This window comes from Salvia splendens, chromosome 5, assembly GCF_004379255.2.
Source record: "Salvia splendens isolate huo1 chromosome 5, SspV2, whole genome shotgun sequence".
Classification (NCBI taxonomy): Eukaryota; Viridiplantae; Streptophyta; class Magnoliopsida; order Lamiales; family Lamiaceae; genus Salvia; species Salvia splendens.
The window spans coordinates 18303197-18316432 of NC_056036.1; the positions used below are offsets into that span (position 1 = coordinate 18303197).

General features: G+C 41.2%; 1 protein-coding gene across 1 annotated transcript; it reads left to right on the plus strand.

Annotated features, from left to right (window-relative positions):
- Positions 1-12369: 12369 nt before the first annotated feature.
- On the plus strand, positions 12370-12822 carry LOC121803932. Its single transcript, XM_042203506.1, has 2 exons — positions 12370-12518; positions 12609-12822. Exons 1-2 carry the CDS (start codon positions 12370-12372, stop codon positions 12820-12822), a joined length of 363 nt encoding a protein of 120 aa, XP_042059440.1.
- The last annotated feature ends 414 nt before the right edge of the window (positions 12823-13236 follow it).

Here is a 13236-nt window from a genome sequence, read left to right on the forward strand (position 1 = left end):
AAATCCTGCAAACATTCAGAAGTAAAATTAAATTTTACATCTTTTTCAAGTAATTTACAAAGAGGCTTAGAAACTTTAGAGAAATCCTTGATGAATCATTTATAGAATCCGGCATGCCCTAGGAAACTTCTCACTGCCTTCTCGCTGGATGGGGGTGGCAGTCTCTCAATGGCCGCAATCTTGGCTCTATCAACTTCTATTCCTGCAGAAGACACTTTCTGACCAAGAACTATACATTCTTTCACCATGAAGTGACATTTCTCTCAATTAAGAATAAGGTTAGTTTCTACACATCTCTGCAAAACCTTAGCCAAATTGTCAAGACAATGATCATAAGATTTCCCATAAACAGAAAAATCATCCATGAAGACCTCCATCACATTCTCAATCAAATCATAAAAAATGGTCATCATACATCATTGGAAAGTAGCAGGAGCATTACACAATCCAAAAGGCATCTTCCTATAAGCATATATCCCATAAGGGCAAGTAATTTATCAAGTATTTGATCAATAAAAGGCAACGGGAAGTGATCTTTCCTAGTGGTTGCATTTAACATCCTATAATCAATGCAAACTCTCCATCCCGTGGCTACTCTCGTGGCAATCATCTCACCATCCTTACCGGGCACTACAGTCGTCCCCCCTTTCTTATCTACCACTTGCGTAGGACTTACTCATTCAATGTCAGATATAGCATAAATTATCCATGCATCTAGCAACTTAATAACTTCGTTTCTTACTACATCTTGCATGATAGGGTTCAGTCTACGTTGATTTTGCACACGAGGCTTATGCCCTTCTTTAAGTAAAATCATATGCATGCATGTGGTTGGGCTAATCCCTTTTAGATCACCAATAGACCATCCTATAGCTGACATATACTTGTTTAGCACACACAATAACTTCTCTTACTCTTTCTCGGTCAAAGCAGCGGAAACCACAACAGGGTAAGTGTTGTCCTTTCCCAAAATGCGTACCTGAGGTGCTCGAGGAGTGGCTTCAATTCTACTTTTGGCAGTCCTCGTGGTTTCCCTAATGCTTTCTTCATTTCTTCCTCTTCTTTGGGGGCGCGTAACGGCAAAAATGTATTTCCCTTCTGAGAAATTCTTTCAGGAACAACCTTGAGTTATGCAATCATAGCACAAACATTAGCCTCGCAGTTAGATAAATCAGTAGTAGGGGTGAAAGAATTAATTAGACAAGACTCTAATGGATCTTGAGTTCGGTGGTAAGTGACTTCCACTTCTCCTACGCAATCCGTGACTACATGGATGACACTACACTCTTGATAGCCTTCCGCTCCGTCTTTCCCATGGAATTTCAAAGCGTCATAGATGTTGAAGGTGATACTTTCATTATTCATTCGCAACGTAAGTTCCTCCTTCTGCACATCTATCATAGTTCCCCCGGTAGCTAAAAATGGTCTCCCAAGTATCAAAGGTATCTTCTTGTCCTACTGCATGTCCAAAACAATGAAATCAGTAGTAAAAATGAATACACCTACTCTTACCAAAACATCTTCCAGGATCCCCCGTGGTGTTACTGTGCTCCTATCCACCATTTGCATTGTGATTGATGTAGGGCGGATATTGTCAATATCAAGCTTCCTGTAGAAAGATAAAGACATTAAATTTATACTTGCTCCAAGATCACATAAAGCTTTACCTTCTACATTATTTCCCAAAACACAAGACAAAGTAAAACTCTCTGGATCCTTGTGTTTAGTGGATAGTCCTTTTTGAATTATAGCACTGTAGCTTTCGGTTAGACCAACCGTCTCATACTTCCCCTATTTCATTTTCTTAGCGACCACATCTTTCAAAAATTTGGCGTAGTTGGGCATAACGCCTCCACTAGTGGTATGTTGATGTGGACCTTGCTCATAACCTCCAGGAATTTGGCAAACTGGGCGTCTAGTTTTTTGCTCGTCAATCGCTGGGGATAAGGGACGACGGCAGTGCTGGAGAACTGTGGTTCTGGGGATTGACTGTTCTGCAGCGGACCGCTGTGAGGTGGTGCAGTGGCTGTTGGCGTTGGTTTTGCATCTAAGTCTGGTCCTGACTCGACTAGCTGAGAGGTTCCCAGCAGACCGCTGGGTTTGATCGGCAGATGGCATGGGATCAGTCTGTTCACTTTCTCTTTCTTTCCTTGTCCTCTCTATATCTGCTGCTTGTGGAGGCTGGTATGTGGTCCTACTGCGTAGTTGCACAACATGGCAGATTCCCTTTGGATTGATCTCTGGTAGGCTGGGAAATGTTCCTGAAGTATGTTTGTTTCCTATTGCGGTGGCCAAAATTCCCATGTTGAATTCCAACTCTCCCACTTGTGCGGCAAGATTTGCCAATCTTGCTCCAGAAGGCCAGTGTTTCTCTCTAGATTTATCAATCTATGATTCGTCACTTTCCTATTATCTTAGACTTCAATGATACAAATTTCTAGTAATTCATCCCTTTTGGAGCGGGGTTGTTCTGTCATACCTGCACATGTTTCAAAATTTTCATTATCGTAATACTCTTGTGCGGCATATGAATAATCAGAGCAGTCAGTATAATAGTATCCCCCCTTGGTCGGGGTTGTAGTGCTCTTCATAATACCCTCCATTTCTGCAAAGAAATCCATTAGATTAAAAAAAACAAAAAGAAATAAAAATAAAAATAAAAAATGAAAGCAGTAAAATCCAAATTAGCAAATTCGTCCTTTTGAAGATATCAATCATGTAGTGAATGTTTTCCCCGGTAACGGCGCCAAAAACTTGATGCACTTTTTATTAGCAGTAAAAATACCTGCAAGTATACAAGGTAAGAATAGTATAGCTAAATGTCAATACCGGATATCGAACAAAGGGAAAGCAATCACAAATTGGCTATCTTCTACTAAGTGTCTTTCACTATTTAGAAAACCGAGAGAATTTTGAATTTTTGAAAATAAAAACAGAATGAATGCGGAAATAAACAACTTTTGCAAATAAAACACAGCGATAGATATATGAGATAAGGGAATTCCAGGGATTTGCGTTCACAATTAAGGTTATACAAATTCCTACTACAATACCCTAGCACAATTCTTACTTCAGTAGGACGAGTCGCCTAACTTATGCTCATGCGATACAAACGTAGATTACTTACACTAGGGTTGTCAATCTTAGATCAGTAACTCCTAAAAGCTCCTAAGACTCTTGAAAAGTCTTCACTCTCAATTAATAGTGTCGTTTTAAGGGAAGTTAATTGTAGTGTCTACTAAGTGGATCTAACTTTTCAACCTCCTCTCACGATTATGTAGCAAGTTATATTAAATCATCACAGAATGTGTCACTCAAACGTGAATCATTATCCAATTACTTAGGGAAGAAATGAAGTAAGAACAAAACGGATATTAAATAGAAAAATGGAATTGTATAGCCAAAGTAGTTACTAACACATCCCTAGAATCCTATGAGTTTAGTTACATATGATAGAATAAGCTAAAAACATAGTTTGTAGGGAAGTCATAAAGAACATAAGAACTAAAGCAAATAAAACCCAAAGGTTGAATCCTTGTAGCCTTGATCTTCTCTTGATTCCTTCTTCAAACCCTTGCACTATGAAGAACTCTCAGATTTATGCACTGGAATTATTTTGCAAAAAGAAGATCCTTGTTGAAGAGGTTTGAGGGGGTATTTATAGCCATAAAATCGCCCATCAACAAATAAGGTGAAAATTGGCAAGTATGGTAAATCTTGGAGGGAAAGTAGGTCAAATCTGTGCGCCGGGTTTTCCCAGCGGTCCACTGCACCTTGGCCAGCAGTCGCTCTGGGTTGATCCGAAGCCTGTGCCTCTCGAACATCGGTCGCTGCACTTTGTCATAGCGGTCGTTGTCAATCGTCCCGTAGCTTCTGGATCACTTGGAGCGGTCGCTGCGCACACTCCAGCGGTCGCTGGGCGTGTTCCTCTTTTCATGCACAACTTTCTCAGAGCGGACCACTATTGGCTCAGCGGTTGGTGGTCGCCAGCGGTCACTGGCTGAGTTGCAGCGGACCGCTGGACGTCTCGAAAGCTCCAGATTTCCAACTTTGACTTTTAGCTATCTTTTTAGGCTCGAATATGCACATTTCTCACAAAACACGTAAAAATACCAAAATAGATAAAATATGCAATTAATGGACGTGTAATGGAACTTTGACACTCAAAATAGACCAAATAAGGGCCTTCAAACAGTGCAAAATCCAAGCGTATCACTTAGCCGGGACGGAGGGAGTAGGGTTGTAACGACCTGAAATTTCGTAAATTTGAAAATTAGTTAAAATGCAATAGAAGTCCATAATTAAATTAGAAGTATCAGTGAGTGAAGTTTAGTGTGTCGGGGTGTTTGTAAAATAAAAAGATCCAAAATGTGTTTATATGAATTTTTAAACTTCAATATATAAGTTGTAGGTATAGGATTTGTTTTTGAAATAGAATAAAAGAAAAATGAAATTAAGAATAAGAAAGATTTTTTTATATATAAAAAGAATGGAGAAAAAAAAGTGAATTAAGATTTTTATACATATTCTCCCTTCTGGAACTTACGGGAGTCATCTCCCTCTCACATTTTCTACAGCTTCACTGACACCCACACCGCCATTTTTACGGGGTAATTCTTTTTTAGTTCTAGGCTATATTTAACATTCCATAAGTGTACTGGATTTTTTTTATTCCAGCTTTGGAAGAGACGCATGACACTCATCCGTTGCCCGTTAATAAATGCATGACCTTGATGCGTTTTATAGGAAGACGCATGAAAGACATGCATCGTTCAATTTTTTAATTTTTTTAGAAGACGCATGAAGGTCATGCGTCTTCAAGTAAAACGCATCCTGCACATGCGTCGCTTTTTTTTAATTTTATTATGCAACGCATGACCGTCACTCGTCTTAGGGTAAAACGCATGAGGCTTATGCGTCTCTAATTTGAACAAAACAGACGGAACAAAGGTAGTAGCTCACATTCTGCGTGAGAGAAAGAGGCAGACGTGAAACTCAGGCGATTTCTTGGCGATTCCGGTAAGTTTTCTTCAATCTTTCAACATTCCCCCCTTATTTGTTGTTTATTTGCATATTTTGTGTAGGTTTCACCCAATTTTATAAATTAGGGTTTATAACAATTTGTTCAATATTGGCCGATCTTTTGTTGTTTTGTTAATTGTAATGATTTTATTAGTGAAATTCATTCTATTATATAGTTTTTGATATGTTTGAGATTATTGGTGTTGTGATTTTGGTTGTTATTGGAGAAGAGAGTAGGGGTTGAAATGTATCTTGTATTTAACCTTCATTGGCTTGATTATATTGGGTAATTTTTGCAATGACTACTTATTTTGATTATGATAATAATTTACAAGTTATATATACATTGAAGTGGAATGAATTGTGAATTTCTAATTTAGTAGTTATATGTAAATTAGGCCTTATAAATCATGAATTGTGATGAATTGGAGTTTCTAATATATAGTATATGATTGGATATTAATGGATTAGGAGTGAATCATTTGGTTTATAATATTTTGTTGTTTTGATGATGAATTTGAATTTATATGTTATTTGTATTTTAAATGTGAGTTTGTAATTCTTGTTTTGTGAATATGTTATTAGATTAGATGGAAACTTCAAGTTCTAGTGGACAGTTATTATATGGACCTGAAGATCCGTCAGTGCTATATCTTCAGAAAAAACACATTTCAAATAAACTACTGAAAGATGGCACAACACAACTTTTCAAAGTTCGACGGACGGAAAGTAAGACATGGGACGTGGATATTCATGACAATGTGAGGTATTGGCTTGACATATTTGGTTTCAAAGGCGTGATGGATTGTGGGAAGTCGATCAAGGTCGACAATGAGCTTATCACGACTTTGATTGAGCGTTGGAGGCCGGAGACGCACACTTTCCATCTACCAATTGGAGAGGCGACGATAACCTTAGAAGACATGCAAGCCATTTGGGGCTTGAGAGCGGATGGTCGCATTTTCACAGGCCGTGACCATCATGTCGGATATACCGATTGGCCTAGCAAGTGCCGAGATTTGTTCGGATGGATATCAGATACAAACACAGAGACAAAGCAAGGCGGTTTGCTGATGACCGCTCTGATCAACCAAACGAGGATACCTTTGGGTGATGACCTACCTACATATGTATACATCCAAAGGGAACGTATCCATGCCCTAATTTTGTTAGGATGACTCATTCTACCAGACACCACGGGGTGTAAGGTTTCTTTTATTTGGTTGAATGCATTTGAGGATCCGGACGAGGTGTAGAATATTAGTTGGGGAAGTGCGGCTTTATCGTACCTGTATCATTATCTGTGCGAGGCTTCCATGGATAACAGGAAAGAGTTGGGCGGGCCTATGATGCTTCTGCAGCTATGGGCGTGGGAAAGAATGCCCACATTGAGGTCGTCGTTCATAGGAGCGCTCGTGCACGAGCCATATACGCCATGTGGCGCAAGGTATATATTTAAATATTTATTTGTTTATGTATCGTGGGTTATTTTTTTACATCAATTTTATTTATAGGTGGAAAGGAACTACGCAAATAGGAAATGCTCCTAGATTTTCGGTTGAGCATTACCGTGATCAAATATCCTTGATTAGATCTGACCAGGTGAATTTTATTTTAATGTTGACTTAATTTATGAATTTATTATGAAGTTAATTTGGCGTTTACATTGCTGGTTCGTAGTTTCTGTGAACACCATATGTAGATTGCATACTGTCTGACTACTGTAGTGTTGTGAATGGATGCTCCTTATGCGACACTTACTTGGTTTGTTGGGCCTATGTCGAGGCACATGAGGATGGACGAGTGCGCAAACAGTTTAATCGGTACCAGGATATTCCTCAATTCGTAGATAGGATGCTAAAAAATGCCGATCATTTGGGTAAAAATGATCTGCGTGGTAAGGAGGGTAATAATTGGGAAAACACGCACCAGTTACATCAATTTGCATACGACATGCCACCTTCTTAATTTGCTCTCAACCACCCTAAATTGTCGGTGTTGCCTCAGACTCCACGTAGTAATAGCAGTCTTAACATGCAGCTTGCTATCAAATTTTATTCCCAAATTAATCCGATACGGGTGTGCTTCATCCTAGTACATAGTACTGTGTTCATTACCAACATCAGGTACCCCAGAAGGACCACTCGGTAGTCTGCGAAAATATTTCAACCCACTGTGAACGTATTCTGGAAGTGGTTGTTAACCTTGCACGACGGGTTTACACACTATCTCCTCATCACTAGAAACATCACCTGGATAATCATCACTTCAAATAGCATCAGATGATGATGACGCCAATGGTGGATCAATGTCTCTTCGTACAACATCAACATCAACATTATCTTGAACATTCACTTGATTATTCATTCCAACATCAGCAGCATCTACAACATCTGCTTGCTCATTCATACCACAATCAAAGCTCACATGTTCAACCCTCGTAGATGATCCAACACCATAATCAACAACTGGTGGGATTTCTAAATTTCCAACAGACGAATACTCAAGAAATAATTCAATATGACGAGTAGAATTTAGAGCCTCAATGAACATAAACATCACACTTTCATCACTGTCAACCCCAGTACATATATAACTCATACTGGTACCAAAGAGACAATGTGAAAGAGCAGGTGTGTGTCAGGTGTCGTGTCGAGCACATGATGTATCCTAGTGATCAGGATGGAACCCCAGCTATGCCTGAACCTGGTATCAATAATTCCTCAACCCACTTCTACTGACTAGTATAGTGGACGTAAGGGTCGAATCCCACAGAGATGAATGCGCTTTGGGAATTGTGGTGAAATTCTGGAAAGGTTTGGTTAGCTACCATGCTTTGGGTTGAGACTTTACTTAGGCTGGAACTTAAGATGTTACTCTACTGACTAGGAGGCGGAGAGAAAGATGATTGACATGTAACTGTGTACGTGGAAAGTGGGGAGCATAGGTTTCAGGAAATATATGGAAAGTACGAGTTTACTATAAAAGGCTAAACGGAATATCAGAGGAAAAGAGGTAGTTAGGTGACTAGGCCTACAGATCTGAAAAGGGACAGCTGAAAAGTAAAGAAAAGTAAAGGACAAAAGCAAAAGTAGCTAAAAAGTAAAAGTGGTCCCAAATTTGGATGTGGACATTGTCTTCTCCAACAAGTATGAACACAAATCAAACAACTCAGATTCTATGAACGAGAAATGCAGAATAACAACTTCACAAGAACAGATCTAATAATTAAAACTCCAAATCAAAAGATTAAACTTACGAAACTGAAATTACGCTTACTGGGTGACATGCAAGGTGGCAGAAATCACGTAAACTAGGCTTTCACACTTAACCATTTCAGATCTAAAATCTAACAGCTATCTAGACTTGCAAACTCAGGCAGATTAACTACAGAAATGAAAACATGTGATTCAACACTGGAAATTACCGTAACTACTGGATTTAAGCTATCTAGGCAGAAAAGAACGAGATCAACAAGAACCGATGCACAAAAACAACTTCATATCATAGAAACGTTTGGATCACAACTAAGACTGCAAAGTAAGCAAATATTGAAAGTGCAACAAATCCAATGTAAGAAAACAAAGTGCGATTAACTAAGAAAGCAAATAAAGATTGTTTGCCACTCCGGGCGATGAAACTGTTAACGCTACGGAACGTGCTGACTGGAACTGATGAGCTTCAGGTGACCATGGCTGTCGGCGAGGAACGAGAATATGAAGGATAATGCTGAAGGATTGATCTACCGAAGAGAGATTGCTAACTAAGTGTAGGAGTGGATGATAGCTTAGTTAGATAATCGCAATGGTTAGTTAGAAGAGAGCGACCGAAGGGAGCGCGACAGAGAAATCAATATCTATTCGGCGTTGTCTCAAGTTCCGACCGAGAGCTTCTCGGCTTTATTCGCTTTCCTACTTTCTTATTTTCTGAACTTTTTAGCTTAGTTAAATTTCACTTTGTTTCGTAGACTCTAGCTTGTATTCCGCACTCTCCAGTTCCAAGTTTGAAATCTTTTTAAAAAATCGAAGTTATTTTGTTTCCGGATCTTGTTTACTGTCCCAGTTTAGCTTCAACTTTAAAATTCTCGATCTTGTGTTTAACTATGTTGAATGACAAAGTGATTTGTAGTGCCGAAGCATCTTTAGGTATTTAGGTCTTTATTTGAGATTATCGCTTACTTGATCCGTCAGTTATTTTCCTGCATGATGAGTCCCTTGATCCAGTAGTTAGTTTACTTTCCGCCTAGTTTAATCCAATAGTTAAAACTCCTAATTTAAAGCGTGGCAGCAGCCGACCCCTGTTCACTATTCACACACTCAACGCACTGGTTTCTCTGTGGGATCGACCATGTACTTGCCGCTTTATTGTTAAAGTAGTGCACGTCTGGGAGTTATAAATATATTTGGGTGAATGAGAGAGAATGCCTTGATCAAGTGGCAACGACATTTGCTAACTGATCTACTCAGTTCGGTTTTCTTATATATAGCTTGATCCATCTGCGCGTACCACCTTTCGAAGCCACCAAAATGGCGCTGTTGCCGGGGATACATGGTGTTATTACATGGATATATGATCCATCATTGTTTTCGCGATGGCTTGATCATCCATTTCGCCGACGCTCATGGCTTCATACCATACGGTGACTTCTCTCTCAACCTCTTCATCTGCAGCGGAGTCAGTGAACTGCCTCTGTAGGAATTCCTCCTCCAGATATTCCTGTACTAGCGGGAAGGCTCAAGTGTCTAGCCTCGAAAAGCTGCCTGATCAAGGCAAGTCACTGAGAAAAGAAGTAGAAGAAAATCCACTGCCTACTGAAGTGCCGAAACCCACGAAGGAGTTAAAGCCCCTTCCAGCATATTTGAAGTACGCCTATCTGGGGGAAGACGAAACAATGCCAGTTATCATCAACAGTCAGTTAACCAGGGGCAGGAAGACAGATTGCTGGAAGTACTAAAGCGCAACCAGAAAGCCATAGGATGAAAGCTGACAGATCTGGTGGGCATCAACCCAGACTTGTGCATCCACCACATCCGATTGGAGGAAGGAGCTAAACCGCACCATGACCAGCAACGCAAACTCAACCCCAACATGAGGGAAGAGGTGCTCAAGGAGATAGTCAAGCTAGTCTCCATAGTAATCATATACTCCATCCCTGATAGTAACTGGGTCAGCCCAGTACATATGGTACCGAAGAAGGGAGGAATACAAGTTGTAAAAAATGAGAAAAATGAGTTGATCCCAACACGGCCAGTCACTGGGTGGAGAATGCGCATCGACTACAGGAAGCTGAATGCAGCCACGGAGAAGGATCACTTCCCTTTGTCATTCATTGACCAGATGATTGAGAAATTAGCGGGGAAGCAATATTTCAGTTTCCTTGATGGGTACAGTGGCTACTTCCAGATCGCGGTAAATCCATAGGACCAAGAGAAGACCACGTTCACCTGCCCTTTCGGCACCTACGCTTACAGAAGGATGCCATTTGGCCTCTGCAATGCCCCGGGCACTTTCCAAAGATGCATGATGAGCATCTTCTCTAATTTGTTGGAAGACTGCATAGAGATCTTCATGGACGATTTAACCGTCTATGGGGACACATTTGATCAGGGGCTATATAGCCTAACAGAGTACTAGAAATGTGCCGGCAGAAGGACTTGGTTCTGAATTTTGAAAAATGACATTTCATGGTTACCGAAGGAATAGTCCTAGGCCACGTTGTGTCAAGCAGAGGGATAGAAGTGGATCAAGCAAAGGTGGCAGTTATAGCGAAACTCTCGTACCCGACATATCAAAAAGAGACCAGAACCTTCTTGGGTCATGCTGACTTTTATAGACGATTTATCAAAGATTTTGCGAAGATAGCCCAACCTTTGACAAGGCTGCTCCAGAGTGATGTGGAGTTCAAATTTTCTGATGCTTGCAAAGCCGCTTTCCAGGTATTGAAGGACAGACTGATCAGCTCCCGACTGGAGTCACCCTTTCGAGGTGATGTGCGATGCAAGCGACTATGCAGTGGGGGCGGTCTTGGGTCAAAAGATCGACGGAAAAAGTTATGTTATCTTATACGCTTCAAAGACTCTCAATCAAGCACAGAAGAATTACGATACGACCGAGAAGGAGATGCTGTCAGTAGTCTATGCCTTCGAGAAGTTCAGACCCTACCTGCTGGGCTCGAAAGTTATTGTCTATACCGACCACGCGACGATCAAATACCTCCTGGTGAAGAAGGAGTCTAAACCGCGTCTGATCAGATGGGTCCTCCTATTACAAGAGTTCGACTGGGAGGTGGTCGACAAGAAGGGAAGCGAGAATAGAGTGGCTGATCACTTGAGCCGGATTATGCAAGAAGATAATGGGGAAGCTATCTCTGATGCTTTCCCTGAGGAGCATTTATATCTAATCAAGGAAACATCTGAACTTCAGTGGATCAACCAAGCAGAACAGATTGATCAAGCAGACCAAGGAAAAGAGATCCATCACAGGTAGAAGGAGCCATGGTTTGCGGACATGGCCAACTATCTAGTGACGGACGAGCTGCCCGGAAATGATGAAGCCACGAGAGCACAAAAGCAGAAGCTCAAAAGTGACTCCCAATACTTCTATTGGGATGATCCGTATTTGTGGAAGATGGGGGCGGATCAAGTCATCCGACGCTGCATACCAGATTGGTAACAAGAGGACGTATTGGTCCACTGCCACACACTAGCTTGTGGCGGTCACTTTGGTTCAAAGAATACAGCGCGGAAAGTGCTTGACAGTGGTTTTTACTGGCCCTCCATCCATAAATACGCCTACGAGTTCTGCAAGAGATGCCCAAGATGCTAGCTGACTAGAGGAATTTTTGCAAGAGATGAGATGCCACAGATCCCCATAATAGTATGCGAGATATTCGATGTATGGGGAATGGATTTCATGGGGCCATTCCCTTCATCTGAAGGCAATCTCTACATTCTGGTGGCAGTGGACTATGTGTCCAAATGGATAGAAGCAAAGGCGACAAGGACGTGTGAGTCTAGGGAGGTGGCCAAGTTCTTAAAATCAAACATCTTTACCCGGTACGGGGTACCGCAGGCCATCATCTCTGATCAAGGGACTCATTTCATCAACAAGACTATTGAAGCCTTAATGAGGAAATATGGCGTCCACCACCGACTATCCACACCTTACCACCCTCAGTCAAATAGCCAGGCTGAAGTATCTAACAAAGAGATCAAGGCTATCTTGGAAAAGACGGTGAACCCCACAAGGAAATATTAGAGCTGTCGACAGGAGGACGCGCTCTGGGCTTACAAAACTACTTTCAAGACGCCAATTGGAATGTCCCCCTATCGTCTGGTATTCGGGAAGATGTGCCATTTGTCTGTGGGAGTCGAGCATCAGGCTTTCTGGGCAATTAAAGAGATGAACTTGAACGCTGAGACTTGTGCTGGAGAAAGGAAGTTACAGCTACAGGAGCTTGAAGAGCTCCGCTTTGACGCTTACGACTCTGCCATGTGGTATAAAGAGAAGACAAAAATGTGGCATGACAAGAACCTTCGCAAGAAGGAGCTTAAGGTGGGACAGAAGGTGCTGCTTTTCCAATCAAGGCTTAAGCTGATGCTTGGGAAGTTGCGGTCAAGGTTGATAGGCCCCTATACCATCATCGCCATACGAGCAAATGGAGCAATCGAACTCCAAGGAAGCGATCCTGATACGTCTTCATTTTTGGTGAATGGGCATAGGGTGAAGCCCTTCAGAGATGGCGCTGAGGCGTGCGTGGTGGACGACATTCCACTGCTCATGCCCAACTCTCTCCAGTAAGAGCAGGTATAAGGAGTGACTAAGTACTTTTGGGTAGTCTGCTTGATCAAGCAACATAATTCTAAACTTACAAACTGATCAAGTGACGTCCTAAGGGCACTCAGTCAAGTCCTTGGTAGTTAGTGTAAATATTTTTCATATTATTATTTTAAACTCTTAGGAAATTAAAAGTTGGAAAAAAGGAAGAAACTGATTAAGTGGTTAATATTTAAGTATTCATCTGGAATTAAATGTCCACTTGATCAGTTGGAATTTGAATTTAATTGGTGGATTACAGTGGTTGGATTGACCAGGGCAGGGTGATGACAGGACGCATGCACTCATTGAAAAGGTGTCGGAGAGCGCTACCTGCTGCATTGAAAAGTCGTATTGGAGAGAGGAAGCGTATTGGGGAAGCTAAGCCAGTCGTCGCTC